Genomic DNA, 23,132 nt, shown 5'->3' on the forward strand with positions numbered 1-23,132 from the left:
TATTTATCACGAAAGCCAATGACAATACACTTCAGGCCCAGAACACTAAGCTGAAATCCCACTAAGAAAAACTAATAGGAAAAAGGCTTAAGGCCAGGAAGCCAGCAAGACAGATAGCACTGATTACACCAAATGGTTGCACTGACTGGATCCAAGTGAAAAAAAAAAAAAAAAGGCTAATTGAGTTAAGTGAATTTCTTTCATATGAAGGATTCTCTCCATGCCTTCGACACAACTCCAATGGTACAGCACTTCCCTACAGCGTAGGCTGATGTTACCCATGGCACATCAACATCCAGTGTTCAGTAAGTTTTTTTTTTGTTTTTTTTTGGAAAATAAAAAATAAACCACATTGTTATGGTGAGTTAGAGTGCAAAAATCCAGGCAGCTCAAATTCTTTGGTAACACAGAACATCAGTCCTGTGTAAAGATGTTCATGGGGATAGATAAGAATATTATTCCGTCCATCTTTATTTTTATGTTAATAATGGACTTTTACTTAATAATGGACTATTCTGAGATTGTGGTACTGCCACTTCTAGTGAAGGATATGAATACTTCTTCCACGTTTGATCAAACATGATATCAAAGTCTATTTCATGAAATCCCCTTTGATTCCATTTCTGTTAGATATGATGAAGAACATGGCTGATTTTTATGCTTTGATCAGTAATCATTAAATGAACAGCTGAGGCTTAGCTCAGCAGGTAGTAGTTGGCTTCAGCTCATAAGCCCTTTGTTCGATGTAACGATTGGTGAAAAGCAGAAAGTTGATGAGTGATGCTCTGGTGAGGAAAAAGGTCACGCTGCTCCTGCTGCTGAAGCGAGCTATTCTGTATGTCAGAGTCCATTCTCCACTGCATCTCGCACAGCAATAAAACGATGATGAAAAACACTGAATTTTTTTCTACATAACTTTATTGTAGCCCCACTAGTTCTGACTCACATCTGCTTTGAGGCTGGCAGATAAATCCATCAGTGTGAGTTTAGCTGGCTCTCTGCTTCTTTACTTGTTTCAAACAATGGCTTCATAACTAGCAGTTGCCCAAAGAAGCAAAGCTGCGACTGCATTAATGAAAAGCTGCCCTTCTGTCGCAGGTGTTTTATGAGACATGAGACAAGCAAACAAAGCCTCAAAAAATTTGACTAAAAAGGACCTTGCAATGGGAAATATTCCGTATAAAATGCAAACAATGCCGGGACTTGCATGACAGATCGCTGAGCGAAGACCAGTGTGTCAGCAGAACTCAACAGCCGACACAGCAGCTCTAACGGACTAACCCTCGAGAACAGCAAACCGCTGATAAGCCATGAGATTTCATACCCATTTGGTGTAGGTACCGAGCATCAGATGAAAAGGTTCTGAATTAAACCCAAATGTCACGAAGCACCCTTGATATAACTGCACGGCAAAATGCTCCCTCAACGCATCATGAATATATTGCAGTCGGCTGTGTCCTCACTAATTCTGAAATTAGCTCTGATGATGAGTCAGTGCTGGCTGGCGGCAAGGTCGAAACTCTCTGACCATTACAAATTATAACTTTGCAGCACAGTGCTAATTCTGGTCTTTTCACAGTAACATCTGTTTGTGCCTGGTTACAGCTGTAAGTCCTGAAAAATCAATATAAGAACAGCGAGCCAAATACTTTTTTTTATACATTTTGGCATTACTGCAATGTTCGCCGTCCATAAAGAAATACATAAAAAAGTTAATAACAAGGTAGGGAACTGATTTCACTGTTCTCTGGTTTGCTGACAAAACAGTCTCTCAGTCAAATGCTAAGTGGTAGCTGCTGAGGGGGCAGAAATGAAAATACAGTATATTCCGCTTTGTCTTTTAAACGTCTCTTGGCAGAAACATTTAAAATTTTTGCACCATTGCAATGAAAAATAATTAGAAATTAGCTGTTGAAAATGAACGTAATAATTGAATGTGTTTAGTGTTTCCCATTCCCCAGTGTCAGAACAACCTCAGCTCTTTATGTCAGTGTGAAGACAACAACACTCCGCTTGCTTATAGAGACTACCGAGTTCTATTTGTCCTAGATCGAAAAAGAAGAAATTTGCACTGTGCTCGAGCGTGTGAAAGCCTGCACGTATTCAGACGCCCACACACAACCCAGCCTGAGAGAAAATAGGGCCAGCTGATTCAATGTGAACTAATTCATTCAGTCACTGTATGTCCCCTGTCAAAGGCTGGTCCCCGCAGGCCAGCGCAACATCTGGATGTGTCCCCTCTGCTCTGTCTTCATGGCTTTCATGTAGTGCTCCAGGGACCCAGACATTTTCTTTGTCTGCCAGGTCTGTTTTATTTTGCATGCAGAACTGACACTTATCACCATGATTATGCAGGATTTAGTTGGTCAGTACCAACAGTATATTTATTAGGGGGGCATATTTTATCTGGCTCTGTGACAAAAATGAACAGAAATTAAGAAATGTATTGAAAATAAAATAAAAAATAAACCCTAAAAAGAAAAGACTTCATGTCCACACACGTTACTCTTACCTCTCCTGTCCTGTATCTCGTCACAGTCGATATAACTTACTGGTGTTATACATTAACCAGTGAGTGGAAATAAAGCCCTTTACTGTGTTTACACCCTTTATTTAGCAATTAAAGCAAAGGAGGAAATCATGCTACAGTAGATTAAACGCATGATCTTATCCTGCATCAATTTGGTAGAGACCGTATGCAATTAATTTATTTCCATATTCCAACATGAAAATAGAAAGTGTGAGTAATCCTCAGGGAGATTTAAAACCAGTGCAAGGGGAGGGCGGTAATCTTATAATCCTCTGTAATGTCATGATGGTCTCTCCAGGTTTATCTAAACTAAACTAACTTTCCCAGAGGAATTCAATCACAGATACAGATGGACCATAAAGAGTAATGTGACTAATGCTCCACGTGCAATTCAACAATCTCATCTGCTGTAGCGTCATTAAAAAATATCTACAATCCCAATTAAATAAAGTCATATGTTGCCACATCAAAGTAGTGATCTATCTACACGTTTTCAGATCTGCGTGTATTAACAAAATAAGAGTTCCATTCGAACATGAAATAACTGCTTGTGAAACTTGCAAAACTATAGAAAAATAAAAGAATCATAGTCCCTTTTCAACAAAATGAACCTGGTCTGAAAATGCAGATTCTCCACCAAAATAAATACCTTATTATAGTAATCAGTAAGAAACTGCTACATCCAAGATGCTTGTAACATCCTACTGGCTGACCAATTTTGCAGCTGGACCAGGAGGCGACTGGATCGGCTGAAGAAACTCTGAAGTGAAGACGGCCTCGGCGTACTCCTCCACAACGTCCTGAAACTCTGCCGCCACGTCAGCCAGAGCCTCCGACAGCAGCTCCTCTGCCAGGCTGTGGGATGTTTGAGACATTTTTCCTCAAAACCATACTGCAAAAACTTTTCAATTTTAAAAAGTTCAATAAACATATACAGAGTCAAATTTGATTGGAAAGTCTGAGTTTAACATTTGACAAAACTTTTTTTGCATCACAGCAAGTGAAAAAAAGACCATATATTACAATAAAATTCACGTGGCAACTAATTGTTATTATAATATTTCCCATAACTATTTTATTTTCTCACTAACAGATCTAAGACTAGCTTATAATTAATAGCTTACTAAAAAGGTCAAGGGACACAATAAATGTGTACATCACTTTAAAAAGTATCATTTGAGCTCGCTTCCCGAGATTTCAAAGAAAATCTAAATCATCAGTCTTGTGTCATTATCTGCAAAAACGCCAGAGGTCCGATTAAAGCAAGTTTTTCCTGACCAGTGTGTCTACTGACTTTCAGAGCTGGACATGAAAAAATTTGTGCCTCGCCTTGAAAGGCACAGAATGAAAGAAAAAAAACTCAAAAGACTGATGAGCCGGGTGTAGAACCAAGCTAATTTCCAGTGTTTTGATCATTATCCAGGTCATCGCACACACACGCACACGCACACAGACTGAGGCAAGGACATAGAGGTCAAGTGAAAGTGGTGTAAACTGTTACAGAGCCCCAAAAATGTCAAATCATTAGGTTTAGCAAGACAACAATCAGAGTACTTGTGTCTTTTTGAACCACCTGTACTTTTGAACAGTCAATACAAGAAGACTTTGCTCTCAACACTGGATACAGGGTAGAACACAGTGAAGAATCTACCATTATGGATTATGAACCACCATTAGGACCCTTCATATTCTGTATGTTTAACGCTCCAAATATGATGAAATCCCACCACAAAAACAAAATTAGCTCTCAGTTAATTTACGTAAGTAATTGTACAGCACAATATTGATATTAATGTATGAAAAAAATAGTGAAACCCAAGTTCATCCAACCACTGAACCCTTATTAGTATTTAAGTTTGGTGGTTTTTGGCTATCCTGAAATTTTGCAGTTTTTATTCAGACAGAATGAATGAGATCCTCCATGTGGTGTGGCCCCACAGCAACACTGGGCTGCTCATTACGATCTCATCGTACAGATGGGTTTCTGCACTGTGTCAGAATAGCAAGGAGGGGGTGTACAAACCTATAAAAAAAATAAAAAAACCCACTGAGATAATTGGATGACTTCGCCTCACATAATATCCTTTTTTGTTCCAAATTCAGAAGAGTACAGATCTATCTCTTGAATATTTTGGTTCATTGATGTGGGACTGATAATGAGCCAGTGGCACACAAAATCAGATCCCATGGCTGGGACAGGGCAGCAGTTTTTTCAGCTCTGAATATAAGAAAAAACTATTAATTGAGCTATTTGCAATCCCATGCAAATCTTTAAAAAAAATATAAAAATAAAAAACACTGACAATTGAGAATCTCTCTTTCAGAAGTTTAGAACTGATATATCACAAAGTTGTTCACAAAGCTGGGTGGGAGTCTTCCGTATTCTGCACTGCTCCAATTTAAGAATTCTGTGAAGTATGCAAATTTGTGAGTGGGAGAGAGGAACAACGGTGAACACCAGAGACACCGCATGCAAACCATAAACTCCGCATGATCCTCTCAGAGAGAAAAGCTCTTCTGACTTGACATTATGTCGATTAAACACGTCCACGGAAAAAAAACAGACAGCAGGAAGGACAAATCTTGCTGCTATGTGGCTCTGGTTACCAAAACTGAGCATGTGATACTGCTAATATGCAGTAGAAATATTTTTATAAAACCTCAAAGACAGAAATACCATTACTGAATTTATTACTGGCACTGTTTCACTACGGTTTCTGACAACCAGAGAGATGTTAGGAAACTTTTACTTGGTGCCTTTGATGTTAGTCTTTTACCTGTTTGCGATGGCCCAGGGGTTGAAGCTTCCAACAGCCTCATGAGCCACAACACGCAGGTAGGCCTCGTAGTCTTCCCGGTACCGCCGGATGTTACCCAGCATGCTGCCTGGCACAGAGATAACAGTCCCCCTGCTTCTCTCCACTGGGCCCGGGAACACGGTGTTGTTTCTTGGCTGCTGCTCATCTTGGGATGCGTCTTCTATTAGGCTGTTCTCAGACAGAAAACTGTGGAAACATAAGAGGATGTTAGCGTGGAGAGGCGAACAGGTAGATCTCTACGACACCTTTTCAATACCTCGACCGTTCAGCACTGTATGAACTGGGAAATGGGCCTCTGAGGGCTACAGCTGTGGAGAAGAGGTAAACTTGTCTGTTGATGAGGGAGCCAGAATGGGTTGCAGCACTGGGATTGACCAGAAATACCGGCTTTGCCCGATATGAGGCTGAGGATGATGAATTTGGGAGAGGTGTCAGAGCGCAGACCGGCTCCCTCGTCTGCCCCTTGTCAGAGTATGGGCTCAGCTGGGCATTGCCATGGTCTGGCTTTATAATCCTCTCTGCTTGGACAAATTAGCCTGGGTCTTGCGACAGCACTCTCCGAGCTATATTTAGTGTTGCAGCAGTTACCAAAGCAAAGTGCCTCTCTATTGTGCTCCCCGGCCTCAGCTGAACTTGTTTCTGTTTTGGCTGTGGGGGCTGCAAACCATGGGGTGGCCATAAATATCAAAGTGCCAGCACGGTCAACTCTGCTTCCAGTTCCAATGGGTCGATTTTCTGTCTGATGGGCATCTGAGGGCCAGTGTAGCTAAAGCAACAATACAGCACTCTGCAATCTGCCAATTTATAAAGTCAGAATAGCAGCCACGTTTTCTCCAAAAACGAACAGGGACCAGCTTGCCTTTTCTGTCAACAAAAACCATTCAAACATTTTGGCACAAAAGATCTTCTCCAAGGGCAAAACCAATCTTGCATATTTATCTGTGAAAAAATGATGTGAATGATTAAAAACATTGGAGTATCAGAAATGTCACTCTATTCTGCCCTACAAAGCTCAGTTAAAGTGCTTTAAGACAATGAACAACTGTATATCACATCTATAGCTAATATGTCAGTAAACCTGTGTGTTCACAAGGGTATGTGTGTTTCTGTGAGGGGAGCGATTGACAAGGGAACACCAATTAGATGGTTGAATTACTAAAAAAACATTCTCTACCCATCACATTCATGCACACAAACCAAAAGAGATGAGCAGCATTAGCTATTAGCAAGATCACCTTGCGTGACTTTCACATTTGTCAAGCGGTGCATCACTGGGAAAACTGAGGACCTGGCAAAGGATAGCGCCATATCCAATATATCAAAAGCGATGGAGGCTGCGCTGAAGCTAAGTACGACAAAGCCAAATGTGGCTCCGGGATCGTAGGTGGTGATTCAAGCAAGATTCACAGAAATCCTAGTGAGCTTTTGAGAACAGCGGGAAAGACCAGCGCGGTAAGAAGCAGGTGGGGGATGAACAGTGTGGAGGAAATTTCCTTGTTTACTCAGACATCTTTGATATTCCAAAAAAAACAAAACAAAAAAAACAATCTCTTTTGCTTGAAACAATCAGGCGACACTGGGGTCATGCAGATGCAGATGGTGGAAGCCAAGCAGCCATTCACTGTGCACAGCTTTTGGCTTGCTTCAAATACTTGTCCAGAGAGGACAATTGTTGCTGCAAACAAAGGGGGCGGCGGGGGACTCAGACGGCACATAAATAAATAAAACAATATTCATGAAAGGTTAAGAATATTGCAGAGTGGGCTTTCATCTTTTCATTGATTGGCTTGACCTGCTGATGGAGCTGTGTTGGGTCAATCAGCATTAGCCGTCGGGGGGCGTCCTGAGGGTCTGTATCTTGGCTCCTCATCATGGATGCATAACATCTTATCTGCCGCTCTGCTGATGTTTCCAAAGATGAAATGTGTCACTCCATTGCATGAGTGGTCATCGGATAACACTCCCACAAGCAAAGGTACAGAATTATAGACGCTGTTTTGGAAATACTTCTCAAGAGGACAGGCTCACTGATTGGCCCTGCTATTGTAAGTCAAGACTAAAACGTAAATGCAACTAACCTTAACAGAGACTTTACAGCTGCTCAGGAGAGCCACAGCAGCTGTAAACAATGAAATGAGATCTGCTATATTTATTTTTTTTCCAAATCATCAGAGAGTAATTCTTTTGAAAAATGCATTCCCCTATCTAAAAAAATAAAATAAAATAAAAATAAGGAAAGCTATAACCAATAACAGCCTGCCAGTGTCCCTCTTAGTCATCAAGAATTACAATGAAAAGGGCCTCCAGTGACAGGCACACTGAGAAATATCTGCTTCTGCAAGCTGTGTCACTGTCACATAATTTTTTTTTTGGTGTGTTCAAATGTGTGTGCCCATGTGTGTGTGTGTGTGTGTGTGTGTGTGTGTGTGTCACATTTCTGCATGCATGACTCTGTTTTCCTGCTGACGACAGACACTGATGTGTCTCTCTGGGACGAGAGAAATGTGGGTTATAAACAACTAATCAGTGCTGAAACAACACACATGATGAGCCCTTCAAGCACCATGCTGTTCCAAACCCCCCAAATTAAACCTCGCCATTCTGCTTCACTGAACACTTGGAAATTCATCACTGACGGAGGATTAACACAGCCCCACACAAATACAAAAACAAACTGCATTTTTAGGCTATATTCCTCCGTTCTGTAGGAACAGACGCAAGTGCTCTCTTAATCCTTTGCTGTATAAGCAACACGAAAGCAGAATTATATCAGTTTCATCAATAATTCTCCATTTTGACTCTCTTCCAAAGCCCGGTAAGCTTTACACTGGTCAATTCACACAAGTATTAATGATCTGACCTGTTGGCAGGTATACAAATATCTGGACTGGACTGGAGCAGGCTGCAGTTTTGAATATCTGCTGAGACTAAAGTTTTCATCAAAATAACATTTGTCATTATCTGGAAAATGATGTTCTTTAATGAGGTCACTAGTTACTATCTGGCATCAAAACCAGGCATTATCATTAAATCTAGATCGTTTTCTTGCATGAGTTGCTCATTTCAGTGTAGGAGGGGAACAGTTAGCTTTAGCTGTTCACTAATGCAGCTCATTTCCTCAGGCTGCAAATGAAAGCTAATGTCATTTCACAATTATCCAAAGGTCTACTGTGAAACTCAGATCCTTTTACTTCCTGTTAAAGACTGACGCATTCTGACATGTCCTAAATGATGATGATGTGCATTAAATCAACAAGATCTGCTTGCTGCAGACTGCAACAACTTTGTTGTAACTTTTAATGTGGTTCTTGGTGTATTAATATGTGTTTTTGTCTGGGTATTGCGGAAACAACAGGCCTCCTTACAGTTCAGATCAGTTCACAAAATACCTTCTTGGCCCCATAAGACAACTCTATAAAACAATGTTCCTAATAAACACATTTTCTCTTTCCATCTCACACTCAGTGACTCTCTACTCTCAACTTCATTGCTTCTTAGCTGACAAAGCACTGTTGAAAAAGGGCTGTTATATGCCTGTAACTGTCCTTACAGAAAGTTTCTGCTTACAATGTATCTCTCAGCAGGTAGAGTCACTAACCATGACAAATGTAACCTTCATTGCTATAATCTTTCTCACTAAGCCCTTTTAATATACGAATACTGTATATAACTGTGCCGACGCGGAACAGCTCCCATTGTCATTTGCCTATTGAATTTGGCAACAAAAATTTAAATTAAATGTGAAAATGAAGATGTCTTTTTTTCCAGACAAAAGTAATTGTAGTGGAAATGTTCAGGAGCATCTAGTGGAACAGAGATTCTGTGCCGGCGTGATGTGTGAGTCAGCAAACAGCAAAACTACCCACGCTCCATGCTGCTGAATTTGTCAGTCAACATCAATGATTACTAGGGCACCGTATGAATCAATGTACTAACAGAAACCAATAGTCATTACTCTAAGAACCCATTAAAAACATCAACCAGAATAAAAATCAACCGCTTCTTGTAAAAAGCAGATGAGCGCTGAAACACTAAGCTCATTGACTGATTAGTTAATTAGATGATTTTAATTTGAAACTCTGTTTTGTAATGTTACACAACCACACATAAAACGACATACAGTTATATATACACTTTTCTCTACTTTAACATACACCTTATTAAAACTGAATTATTAATTATCTCACGATTAATACTTGAAAACTGTTTAGGGTTCCATACACACACTAATCTTGTGTGTTCTATTTTTTAAATTAATTTAGGTCAACTTGTAGAGATCACAATCAAAGTATTTTTTTCTATTGATCCATTGAAAAAAATCCTGATTACATCCACTGTGATTCAATAAGTTAAAAAATAAAACATGAATAGATCTAGCGGGTTGCCAATACTTAGGTAAATTTGGACTGAGGATAAAAGACATGCAGGCAGGCCTATCTCAGTTTATATCCTACACAGATTCAGGGAGTTTCAGAACAAATCAGCTGTCATATCTCAAATGACCTTGGCCCTATTAAGACGCCGTAAGACTGGATACCTCTGGAAAACAAATAAGTACTGAAAAAACATTCTTCAAAAAGACTAGACACTTAATAATTGACTTCCAAGCACCTGTGTTATGTTTGCCAAAAAACAGAGCTATCATTTGATGGATGCCTTAGGAAGACAGAGTCGAAGATGAGTGACAGGCACAGAGGATCTCAGGGCAAAGTTTCCACTGAGGGAACTGAACCTGAAGCACTGCAAGTCTGACCGACTTTAATTTGCTAATGGTCACTGCTTGAATTTGTTAGAAGCAACATCCTGCTGGCTTGTCTGTGTCAACAACTTTTGAGTCCTTCCACTCTCTTTTCTCTTCCTTCCAAGTTCCTCATTAGTCTAAGCAGTAAAGCTGCTGTAACCAAAGCCCTGGGCAGTAGAGGTACTCTCTGTGGAGTCTGCTGCCAGGGTCAGGAACAGACTCTGCCCTTGGTATGGCAGCCACCAAGAGAGTTTTGTGGGATGAGTAAGACCTCCCAGTGGGAGAGTGATTATAGTGCAACGACACGTAATGTGGAAAAATGTGGAAAAAATGCGGACAATGAATGTGCATTGTTGAAAAAAAAAAAAAACCAAAACATTAGCCACTTTACTTTTCATTAAGTCTTAGAGGCCTAATTAGGCCGAGAGTCAATGACTTCCTGTGGTTTTGCTGCTGTTGTTCTTAGTTTCATAGTAAAACCACAGGAAGTCTTTAACTGCAATTTGATACATCTATTTTTCCCCGTTAAAAGTGACCTTAGACTTTCCAAGTTCTCAAAATCGACCATTTCCATATTTATATTTTTAAAAGAGGGTTATATCACAATTTTATGCAATTCCAAGTATTGTGCCAGAGCATTGGAGGCTAAGACCTCAACCTTCAGTTCAAAAGATTGGAAAGGAAGTGAAATAGCTCAAAGGTTGATAGTGCACTTTAGTTAATATTCCGGCAACACTCCAAAATTTTCTTAATGCTTCTTTAACATGAATAAAACAGCAACAGATGAGACAGAGAAATTATGTGAGTGTAAAAAGGGTAAAGAATATAGTAACCCACCCAGTCTCCACCGGTTTTTCTAGGACAATATCAACTGCAGAGGTCTGCTCTAGCACTGGCCTGGTAAGTCTAATTGGCTGTGGAGCGGCTGGCCTTGAGCCCAGAGCATGCCACTGGGTTCCTGGGAAGAACAGAGAGGAAGGGGAGGAAAGGGCAGTGATAGTGCGTGTCGAGAGGAATGGGGTGGAGCGTGGGACAGACGGATAGACAGATGGGGAAAAAAAGAAAAAGAGCATACAATCAGAATGACAAGTTTTGACCTACAGTTGTCAGTTATAGCACTGTCTCCAAGTACAGGAGAGGAGGGAAATCATTTCTCTAAATGCAATGTTTTAACACCATTTAGTGTTTTACCTGCTGCTCCTGGCTCGTCGCAGTAAATAGAGTCTGAATAGGTGATAGAAGCAAACCGTCTCCTCACTTCCTCCTGATCCTTCTGCTCAGGCACACGCACAAAAAACAAACACAGACACACATTTTATAAACATACTTTCCACCTGCCAATAGTGAGCCGTGTGAGACAGACTGAAGAACATCATAAAGTCTAGACCCCGCATCAGCATAAAACACCAGACCACAGCTGTCATAACAGCTCACTATAAATAACAAACCGATTGCTGGTGACCTTTCGGGTTCCACAGCAACCTTTTGTTGGTGGGCCTTTCTGTAGGGCAGCTCTCACCTGTATCTCCTCCATACGAAGCAGCATACTCTCCAGGGTGGGCGCCTGCAGCCTACACTGGGCCATGCCCTCCAGCCGTCTGTCTGTCTCAGCTTCACACACCACCCGTGCAGTGTCCTCTAAAAGATCTTCCAGCAGGGCATCACTCAGCTGCTTGGCAGTCTCTGCTGCCTGTGGAGGACAAGATGCAGAAAAAAACAGAACAAATAAACCAATCAGCCACAACATTGAAACCAGTTACCGGTTTTAAAGTTGTGACTGATTGGTTTATAGTAAGATACAGTATATAAGCTGACTATTAGGCTAAATGGAACGATTGTTCAGTTCTTGTTTAATGTTGGCCATGTTAACAAATCCAAACTCTGCTCAATAGCAAGGTAAACTGGCTTCTCTCCTGTGCATAATTGGCAACAGCAGCACAGCTCACCCTCTCTGCAGCCTGCTCAGACAGCCGATTTCTCAGAGAGGGGCTGATCCTGTTCCTGGACTTTCCAATCTGCTGAGGTACACAGACAAAAACAAACTCAGTCCCATCAATCCAAAGCAATCATCATTTACTCCCATTTAGTCCATAAAAAAATCCGGAAAATCTGAGGATAAATACATGCTCTGTTTTATTTTAAGGAAAAATAAAATGTATTGATTGCCTTCTCCCTCTTCTTTGGGTGACATAAAAAAGAAAGGAAAGCTCAGGAAAATCTGGCACTGTGTCGACAAGAGATTCATTGTATCTTCCTACCTGTGCCTCATCTAGCAGGGGCTGAATTCTCTCTCTGGCCTTCTGCTCAGCTCTCTCTGCCCACTGAGTTGGCGAAACCACTTCAGACCTGTAAACAATAAACACACCCACATCGCAAGCTGTCACAGAAGAAGTTCTGAGGCTGATAGATTTAACTTGAATAAATTAAACAAGAGATCTTATTCCCTGACAACATTATCAAAACATAATATTAAGATATATATTGTAGTGGTCAAACGTAGCTCAGCTTGGACTCTGACAGATATTCAAATAAAATGTAAGACAGACATTTTTTAACCCATAGAAACAGAAACTAACAGAAAAGTTAGTTTACATCATAATTTCCAAAAAATTATCCCTTTTGAGCCTATTAAGTGATTAATGTTATTAAGCCACTTGTTTCATTATTGATAATTAATCAAAACACAATGGATTTCAAGCCTAATGGGATTCACACAAAATTGTTGTATATATCAGGCTCTATGTTTGGCTAAATATTCACATATACTGCACTTAAACAAGGGAAAAACTGTTAACCTATCACCACTCTGCATAGAGACAAACCTTGAGAATGCTGCAGTGAATTTATCCTGGCTTCTTTCACCGCAGAAACCAATGAACTAATTTGCAAAGCCTGACATGCTACTTACGACTCCAAGCTGAGATCAGTTCAAGGCATAACAAGTCCAAAGAGATTAATTTGATGAATGTGACATGAGCATTTCATACAGGAAATAATCTCTCTACTCATTGTGAATGGGTCTATTGTGAAATACCTATCACCTGTTAACAAGTGACGGGGTTTGTACAATACTTGTTAACAGCGGTAGCAGGTGGAGCAACCGTCTCCAGGCCCCACAACACCGGAAGATATAATGACTCTCTGATTGCAGCTCTCTACCTGAAAGTTAACTGTAAGATTTTTTCAAAAAAGCTCGATTCTATCAAAAAGTGTAAAAAGGTTGTAAAATTTACACAGAAATCGTGTAAAGATTTTTCCTTCCCTCTATACTAGTAGAGTTCTTCTTTGTACTTTTTTCGATGGCTTTGGTATCTTACTGTAATTTACTTGTTTTAACAATCTTTAATTCATAGTTGTTCTGAGTTCAGGGAATAACTGTGACTGTGGCAAGTGGAAAAGCAGGAGGAGCACATATACAACAGACTTCTTTACTGGCTGACATTTCACCTTGTCCTAGCAAGAAATGCCCAGCCGGAGAAAATAACGTTAACCATGATGCGGTTCCGTCCGAGTGCTCCACTAACCCATTGTGCCCAAAATGATCAAGGCCCTGGAATTTGCAAAAGTAAATGGTGAAAAAGTTCTCCAGGTGAGTTAAAAAAAAAAAAAATCCAGCCTGTGGGCTGTGCTTTTGTGTGTGAAAATAGAGGCACAAAGGTCAAACCTGCACAACTTTAATGAAGGATATTTTGAAGGGTTTAATGGGTGACTGTGCGCTCCCTGTATACAGCAACATTGAAAAGTTCAAACGAGCAAAGGACGGCTTGAATTTTGTTGTCGAAGACTTCACTGAAGCTAAAAAACAAAAAAGAAAATTGGTCAACGCTAAGGAATGACTGAGAATCAGGAACTTGAACAATATGTTCTCCCGTTTGAAGCGCATGGTGCCACTTATGCGACCAGACCGGAAGCCAAGTAAAGTGGACACGCTTAAACCTGCAACTGAATACCTTCGATTGCTTGCCGCAGTTTTAGAGGACACTGACAGAACCAGTAACAGAGGATGGCGATATGACCAGACTGGTGTTGCAACATTGTGTGATGCCTGCATACCAGATCATCATCCAAGTAGCACCTGATCAGACTTCGAAAAAAGCCCCAAGATCTTCCAAAGCCGGCCTTCTGATCATCCCCAAGGTGCCCAACGAACAAAGCTGAGAAGCTGCCCTTATGAATTATGCACCAAAGCTGTGGAACCCCCTGCCCCTGTATATCAAACAGGCAACCTCTGTGGACATCTTTAAAAAAGAACTCAAAACATATCTTTACCAGAAGGCTATTAGTTAAAACAAATTTTTTAATATATGTCTTTTCCCCTAAACATGTTTTTATGCCTGTTTTTATTCTTGTTATATTTATTTTTTTTAACTGTTATTTAATTTCTTTTAATGTATTTTCATCTGTGATGTTGTATTTATTTGTTCTTGCTGCATTTGTTTGATCTTGTTTTTATGCTTCAAATGTATAGCACTTTGAGTTGCATTTTATGTATGAAAGGTGCTATATAAATAAAGTTACGTTATTATTCTCTTCACTGCTGATGTAATTACAGCGTTGCAAATGTTGACCGCCACCTATGCTCTGCTCATTCTGTCGTTTGTTGCTGGCCTCGTAGAGCTGAACTGTTCAATGACTAATTAGAAAACGTGTAGTGATCTATAGGAACATAGGCTCTCTCTGTGGCCGAGGGGATGTTGCTGCAATGACAACCTCCATTATTTTCTGTTCTATTGTTTGTAGGCATTTACGTAGATGTTATAATTCCCAATGTAACTGTTCATTAAATTGTGAGGCCTGGCACATTGAGCTGTATGGCAGATTACTGTGTGGATTATGGCCTCGGCTTGGCAGCAAGATTTAGGTGTTTTTTTTAAAGTGGCATTATTGCCGGGAAATGAGTCTTCTTCCTAAATAACCTAAAATGTTTGTACAGGACAATGTATATGTGTATGAATATAATATTGTAATTATTGTTATATTGTACTGTATATATTGTATAGTGATAAGTGGCCTATGAAGACAAGAGATACATTGGGACTGCAAACCACCTTCTGCCCCCATGATCCTGCTCAACACCCACTGCTTCAATTATTATGATTATCATTATTATTATTATGTTTCGTTTTATAAGTATTGTTATTCACTCTATTATTATAATTATTAGTTTTATCATTAGTCTCATTATTGTTACCTGTACTGTGCTATGCCCCCCCCAAACCCAACCTGTCGGGGCAGACGCTTGCCCCCCATGAACCGGGGTTCTGTTTGTTTTTATCTGTTAAAAGGGAGTTTTTCCTGGCCACTGTCTTCAAGTGCTTGCTAATGAGGGAATGTTGGGTCTCTGTAAATATAACTATAAAGAGTACGGTCTAGACCTGCACTATATGAAAGGTGCCCTGAGATAACCTCTTGTATGATTTGCCGCTGTATAAATAAAATTGCATTGAATTGAATGAAGAGAGTTATAATCCTGTCTGCCAATATATTTATCCTATCCAGATCAAGCTCAGTTTAATTTTTCTCATTAGGTAGGAGTTTTAGGCATGGTTTTATTTCAGTCGGCTTCTTTAATTGTTGGCATATTTTTACTCTGGTATTTAGTGTCTATAGCAGGTAAAATTTGGGTACAAATGGAATTGAAAAAGTATTTGATAATTGGCTGGATCAATATCTAGCAAGTAAGTCTACTAAAACTGTTATATTTCTACTGTACCTTAATCTCTGAATGCGTTCAGCCTCTTCTTTACTCAGCCGGTTGAGCTCCCTCAACCTCTGCATCGTCATCTTATCCAACCAGGCTTTCCTGTAACAAGCCAGTACTCATCAAACTGAAGAAAAAATATAAGGTCAATTAAGCATTTCACCAAAAAAAAAAAAAAATTATAATCCTCACCTTTAAAAATCGGGCTGCTTTAATTTGAGAGCAAAATTGTAGTAATTAAAATTTCGTTAAACAGAGACATGTGGAATACTCAATCAGTGACGTGTTTATAATCACTAAAAACAGGCCAGCTATTAATCACTCATAAAGAGAAATGGCCTCAATCTAGCAAGCACCTAGATTAATTTATTGAAAGGAATTAACTTCGAATTAGAATCAGAGTATTGCCTGTGGCTCTCAGCAAGTGGGGTTTGACATAGAGGTTAGAAATAACTCACTGAATAAAGAGGGACGACTCTAACATTTCTTTTCCCTTGATTTCTTCTGGGGTTTTTTTTGTCTTTTTCTAAAACAGATAATCTAATGTGTGAAGTATTGTGTGAAATACTAATGATAGTATTTCATTTTGAAGTATATGAAAAGCAGAAGAGATTAAATCAGGTAAAAACTTGTAGGAGGTGGGCATCACCTTAGTGCTTCATTCTGAGCTTGTTTCTTCTTTTCAGAGCTCAGGACAGGCTCTGCTCCAAAACCACCAGCCACCTCCTGCTTTGGAGGGCTCGGTGAGGGCTTCACTGGAGAGAAGAGACATCGAGGCTCTGGTCTCCCCCTTTGAGGGGACCTGCTGAGATAATAGCAGAGGGATGAAAGGATAATAAACACAGGCACCAGCAGATATACACTTCATTAAACCAAGTCAGAAGAGATGGTTGGGGAATTGAGCAGGAGGAATATGGAGAAGAAATATCGCGGAAAGGTGAAGAGAAAGAGCCATTTTTACACGAGGAACCTACAGCACTGCAGTGTTTTTGACGCTCTTAGATAGATTGTCTTCTTTTTCCTTTTATTTTAAATTTAATTCTGTCCACAATTAGCACATGAATTCACAATGCGTTAATGAGCAGATTAATACATATTGATTCATACTGGATGCTAACCGTGAGATTAGAGTTTTGGACATTCCAACAGTGTAGCCTTTGTTATGTAACAACAATAATCATCTCGTCTGAGTTAAACATGACTGAGAGAAAGCTATACTAGGTGAACAATAATATGTGATGACTTTAAAAATCAAATGTGTCACCAGCTGAACAGAGATATAAGAGCCTCACCGCTGTGGAGGAGGAGAGTGAGGCGATGTAGGTATCCAGGGCACAGAGTGCTCTTTTTGAGGGAGCTCGTTCTCTCTGAGCCGAGAGGAGACTGTAGGCTGCTGGAAGCCTGCATCTCGCATCTGATTACGCTATGAAAAGAAATTCGAAAATATACGTTTAGATTTTTCACATGGTCACTTGATATTCACTTCTGGCACACGTGTCTTTTCAGTGGATTTGACAGAAGCCAAATCACACTGTTGCTAATATAAATATAAGGCACTTTTTGTGTGTTTTAGCATATTCAATTCAGTATTGAATTTTGTTGAGCCAACACCTTCAATATAATGTCAGCCTTCCTCCTCTCAGAGTGTAGTCCTTTTCTCCAGCTGGTGTTTGTCTGAGGTCGTCCCTGCAGCTCCCTCTGCTGGGCGAGGCTCTCGAGGCCGGCCCTCAACACCTCTCTTCTGTTCATGGGCTGGTGAGAAGCGGTTCTGGGTTTCTGTGGGGCCATTCTCCTACCGGCTGTCACAAAAGAAAAATGAAACCTATGAATTCTTTTGATCTTACCCAATTGAATCCTACTAAAACAGAAGTTTGGGAATAGCTACGGTAACAAACTATACTCTTTTTCTTCCTTATTAAACACAAGTAAATCAGTGTGCAAACTGGGGGGCTGAAGCATTATGCACTAACATGACACCACCGATTAAGAAAATTAGCTAATGCTCTTGACAACCACTTGGATCCCTACTGACTGCCAGATAAGAGGCATGGGGAATTAAGTAATACAAAAGGATGTTTGTTTCCAAGGAGATCTCAGCTCATTGTACGTGTTTGTGGCAACTCTTCCACAGGATGCCTCTCAGCCCAATCGGAACCAGCAGGAGTGAACTGCTCATAAGACTAAGCAGCGGGGGACTGAAGGCGTTCTGCAGAGTTCTGCACTTCAGTTCCTGTTGTTCTATCACATCTTCATGGCCCCTTATCAGTTTTCAGCCTGTGTACAGCCATTTAAGCACAGTGGGGGGCCCAAGCACAACTGCACAAGAGCCCTTAGTTGACTTCCGGATACACAGGAGACTAGACAGTTTGTTCTTTATCATAAGGAATACATACAATTTACTCTGCGTAGTTTGAAGCAAATGGGCCGTTGCCTTTAATAAGAAAATATGAAGGATAATACTGCATTTATGTTAGATTCAGATAGTTCAAATTGTATTAATTACTGTTTCACAAGGTTAAAAAAAAAAAATCAGAAACTGAGTAGACCATTATTTATAAAGTTACACATGCACAAAGGTCCAACTAAGGAGAAGCAAAGGCTTTTAAACATGCTAACTATTCAACACAAAAGAAACACTCACCACGGACACCTCTTCTGGGATTTGCAGGTTTGCGAGGTCCTCGAACAGTTGAGGTGTCGGGACCCTTGAGCACACTGGTAGGTGACACGTTGTGATGGGGAGACGTCCTGTGTGGAGGGCATGTTTGGGCATGTATTTTTTCGAGTGCCTCTTGTTTACTGAGGGCAGAATCCAAAGTCTAAGAGGTAGAGAGTGACAAGAAATAAAAAACTTGGATTATTCACTTAAAAAATAAGAGTCCTTCCATAAAATAAGCTGGATATGTGGACAAATAAAGTAAAATATCAATTACTTCAATAAAAAATACAGAAACCCAAACTATTTTTTCAGCTTACTCCACAAAAATAAACAATGTAACAAAGACAATTGTTTATAACAGAAACACTATGCACACATAGCACATGCGGTGCAGTCATAAAGTATACAGGATGATATGAAACAAGTCAAGTGAAGAAAGCGCCGACTCTCAGCTTTAATTTGGGGGTGTTTACATTTCAAATGAATAATGCAGGAACTGTAAACCTTTCTATACATTATCTCACAATTTTGTAGGAAAGAAAAAAATTGGAAAATTTAACTTGTCGTTATTTTTAAAAGTTGGTCTGTGACCTATTGACAACAGCAGACACTTTGTATTTTCCCTTGTAATGCCAGACATGTGCCTCAGTTATCTTCACTTGATGCATGTTTTTGTGGCAAGGTAGGTTCTGCCTTTAGTTTCGTCTTCAGTAAGAAAAAGAAAAAAAAACAAAACACATGCTCATTAGGTTCGAGGTCAGGTGACCAATGTGGCCTGTGAAAAAAAAAATCCCTGTTCTAGGCTGTTTGATCTTTCAGTATGTTTAGGATTATAATCCTGCTATACCGCCCTAAAACTGGAAGACAATGTACAAGACGTGCTTCATACAGTAGCTATTGTTACATTTCAAATCTACTGTGCTGGAGTAGAGCCAAAGCAATGAAACAGATATAACCAAATTCGTTATTGATTGCACTTTATGCTCCACACCTCTAGTTTCTGCAGGATGTCGAGGGCTGTCTCAGGCACAGCTGAACCCTGGCCCACTTCGACCTTAGCTGAACACAAAGAGAGCTGGCGAATCAGCTGGCCCAGCTCTTTGTAATGAGGAGGTACCTTGCTATGAGATCGATCTGAAAGCTGGTGGATGACAACCTGTAAGGCCCTGAGTGCCCCACGGTGGGCAGCTGCAAGCCTGTTTACTGCAGTGGACTGAAAGAAGAACAGACAGTAAAGCAGTTTACCATAGAGTAAAAACAGATATCTCAATTATTTTTTTCTTGGGTGTAGAGATGGCAAAACCTCACAAAATCTCTTTTTCACAGAATCATATTCATTTAAAGAACTAATTAACTGTGGTTGACAAAAAAAATCCTGCCACATAAAACTGTGTTATTTGAACATCATAGTTATGACTTGTTACTGATTTGAGGGGAAAATAAACAGCTTTGTCTTTTTTTTTTAGTTTAAAGCCTGTCACAGAAACAAATAAAACTAATACAAGTGTGGTTTCAGACCACTCACTGGTGAATTTGGATACATGAATGGCATGTAACACATTAATGTTTTGAGGGAAGGTCATTTTACTTCTTGATTTCAATGGTTCATCATTATGACCAAATAAAGAAATGGTCTCAGTTCAACATAAAAGTAAATCTGTGACAATGCTGATGACATACCTTTTTGGTGTCCCACATTTTCTGGCTTCGTAGTTTCTCTATATCTTCCTGTACCTCTTTTACCTATCCAATAACAAATTAGTAGGACAGTGTTTATAGCTGCTGATCAAATGAAAAGTCAAGGTGAAAAGTGAAGGTTTATTTTTCAAATACGTTTGCCCCAGGTTTGAATACCTGTTGCTGGAGAACATAGATGCTGCGTGCTGATCGGGCTGCCTGCTTCTTTCTGCGTATCTCCAACTTGTTTTGCTCTTCGGGCTCCAGTGGCTGCTCCTTTTTTTCCCCTGTTTTTTTAAATCAGAGCAATCATTAGTATTCATCACAATGCATGAAATGTAAAACCATATGAAAAGTATGTTTATTGTGGTGGGTGCCAAAATTGTGTTAACTGTTACAGTTCTACAATGTACTTTTAAACATATAGTCCACAGTGAGACACGGGCCTACAGTAACAAGCTGTTTATTATAGGTTACCTCTGTAGGCTAGCTCTTCTACTTTCTGAATATACACTTCTAGCTCATTTTGTAGCTTGTGGATTTCCTGGCTTAAAGGAGCCTGTTTGCCTCCTCCCAGCTGCCTTGGGCCAGGGTCTCTGGTTGGAGGTGACTGGCCACCCCGTGGCTTTGGAGAAATGTGACGCTTCTGGGATGTTTGTTTTGCTCCAGGATGGGCCGTATTCTCTTTCGGACTGGAGGCCTTTAACTTTGTCTTATTTGGAGTGGCTGCGAGCTCCTACAGAGAGACAAAGAGTCAGTTTGTTCCCTGATCGAACAAAGCGGCAATCATTCCTTGAGTAAACCAGTAAACTATTATAGATCGATAGTTTTTATTGTCCCAGAGATGGTTTATTAACTATAAACTATGAACTGGAATTACCTGAAGCAGCTCTGCATCACTTGTTTCAAGGAGGGAGGTCTCTTGAGACGGTTTGGCTGGGGATTTTATCAATGACTCAAGGCGCCTTCGTCTCAGATCTCGCTTGGCCAGCTTAACAGCAGCCTGCAGCCTGTCCTCAGACAGCGCGGTGAAACTGATGGAGCTCCTAGTGCTGTCCACATTCTCATGCTCCTCTGACAGTGGCAGCAGCTTCTCGATCACAATGGGTGCTGGCAGACGTACACGAGTGGCACGGTTGCTGGCGCTTGCAGGGATGGCTTCATTGAACAATAGCTATGCCGCGTAAGATAACATTCAGTCGTTACCAGTCTTTTATGTGACATAAACAGCCCTTGTGATATCCAATCATGCTTTTCACACCACTTTCTCAACACATATTTCTGTCACTTAGGGCTGCAAGGGACAGTTAGTTTAATTATCAATTAGTCTGCAGATTGCTTTCATGATTAATCAAGTGATCATATGGTCAATAAAACATAAGAAAAATGGTTAAAAAGAAAAAAAACACCAATCAAAACATTCTGGAATCCAAGGTGAAATCCTCAAATGTCTTATTTTTTCCAAAACTCCAAAATATTCAATTTGCAATAATGTAAGGCCAAGAAAAGAAACAAATTATCACAATTGAGAGCCTCGAACCAGCAAATATTTTGCATTTCTTGCTTTAAAAATTACTTATTATAATTACTCAATTATCAAAATAGTAGCAACAGCTCTACTGACATTCACTCCATTTGAACCCAGTTGCCAGTGTGTTTGGTACAATTAGCTAAATCCAATTCAATCTAATGCCAACGACCCTAGAATACATCCTACCTTTTCTATAGAGGCGTTGATTCAATTTTATGATCGTTTTGGGGGCTGTACTGTTTGGTTCCGTTGAACAACACTGTGCCGTACTGAGGGGTGTTTCTAGTATCTAGTCTATCCTCACTGAAATAGGTGGAAACAATATTAGAAATAACTCGTAAGCTCAACGCAACACAGTTCAAAAGCAACACACACCACACTCCAATAAATAACCACGTAACGGTAAGTAAATCACTACCTCTCTAAGACAGTTTTAACATAAAAATCAACTTTATAACCTTCATGAAGGTAGGATTTATGGCAGGACCGTTGTATCAGACTGAACTGGATTTGAATGGTTTACCAAATAAGATGGCAACTGGAGTGTACATGAGTGCACTTGTAACAGGTAGCATGAGCTATTTGTAGTACAGACACCGTTGAATATTAAAAGGTCTTAGACACGTCTTCCACTGCTGTTTACCTTGGTTTGCGACATCCCAGTGGTTAAATCGCCGCGGTTTCGGGTTGAACCTAAAACAACCCAGTCTCTCCCTTGACTTTCCTGACCTACGGAAATCGTGGGACCATTCTGCGTGAACTGTGCAGTAATTACGGTAAAAACAATCACCAAGTTCTGTCAAACAAAACAACATATGTAATGCCAAAGAGAGTTAGCATTAGCGAGCAAACTATGCTTTTGAATTGAGGTTTGCCAACGTCAAGTTAATCCCAAAATCATCCATTCCACCATTTCGACTTCTCTTATAACTATTTTTATCCGTTTGTATAGGGATTATAAATTAGCTACGCGCACGACTTCGCTAACTGCATGTTATTTAAAATATAGCAAATGGCTAACATTTTAAATTTTAGCCCAAGCTTGACAACAGTTTGAACCGCCGCCATGCCAACAACAAAGCTCAACCAGACGGAAGTAGTTTCTAGGCTGCGTTCATGTGATATCGTTTAAAATGTAATTACGAACAGCCGAGTGGGGAAAAAAAACGTTCACGTCCGCCTCTGACTTGTCGAGTTGGAGATATCGAGAATTTCTGACACCGACAATATCTTAAAGAAAACTGTAGACGGGTTAACAAAAATGCACCACCCCAGGCAGTTACATGAAAATAAAGTTCAGTACTAACACTAAAACAACCCATTCAGCTAATCTTATATGAGTTGTACAATTCGTTTGCATCTGGTTTCATCCGCAAACGAGCTGCTACATATTCGGCAAACGAAGCTGATTTACGCTGTTTATCTGGTGTGACTACAAAGTTATCACTCAGAAAACTCAAGTCGGAATAGCCGG

The 23,132-nt window shown here is 40.1% G+C and overlaps 1 protein-coding gene across 3 annotated transcripts; it reads right to left on the reverse strand.

The window, feature by feature from the left end:
• Positions 1-1,985: 1,985 nt before the first annotated feature.
• Positions 1,986-23,070, reverse strand: kiaa0753 (KIAA0753 ortholog). Of its 3 annotated transcripts, XM_040130047.1 has the most exons (19): positions 22,966-23,070; positions 22,302-22,387; positions 21,008-21,301; positions 20,605-20,863; positions 20,305-20,414; positions 20,131-20,193; positions 19,442-19,663; positions 18,433-18,610; positions 17,403-17,590; positions 17,084-17,214; positions 16,441-16,596; positions 15,804-15,893; positions 12,349-12,436; positions 12,037-12,108; positions 11,610-11,780; positions 11,282-11,363; positions 10,928-11,048; positions 5,308-5,535; positions 1,987-3,385 (listed from the first exon to the last, which is right to left on the reverse strand). In XM_040130047.1, the coding sequence occupies exons 2-19, from the start codon at positions 22,314-22,316 to the stop codon at positions 3,232-3,234; spliced, it is 2,622 nt and encodes an 873-aa protein (XP_039985981.1). In that variant the 5' UTR covers positions 22,317-22,387; positions 22,966-23,070; the 3' UTR covers positions 1,987-3,231. The 3 variants fall into 3 exon arrangements, with proteins under 3 accessions (XP_039985983.1, XP_039985981.1, XP_039985982.1); XM_040130049.1 differs by lacking the exon at positions 22,966-23,070 and having other exon boundaries at positions 1,986-3,385; positions 12,037-12,105; positions 22,302-22,957; XM_040130048.1 differs by lacking the exon at positions 22,966-23,070 and having other exon boundaries at positions 16,441-16,593; positions 22,302-22,957.
• Between the last annotated feature and the right edge of the window lie 62 nt (positions 23,071-23,132).

The sequence above is a fragment of the Xiphias gladius genome, chromosome 7, assembly GCF_016859285.1.
Source record: "Xiphias gladius isolate SHS-SW01 ecotype Sanya breed wild chromosome 7, ASM1685928v1, whole genome shotgun sequence".
NCBI lineage: Eukaryota > Metazoa > Chordata > Actinopteri > Istiophoriformes > Xiphiidae > Xiphias > Xiphias gladius.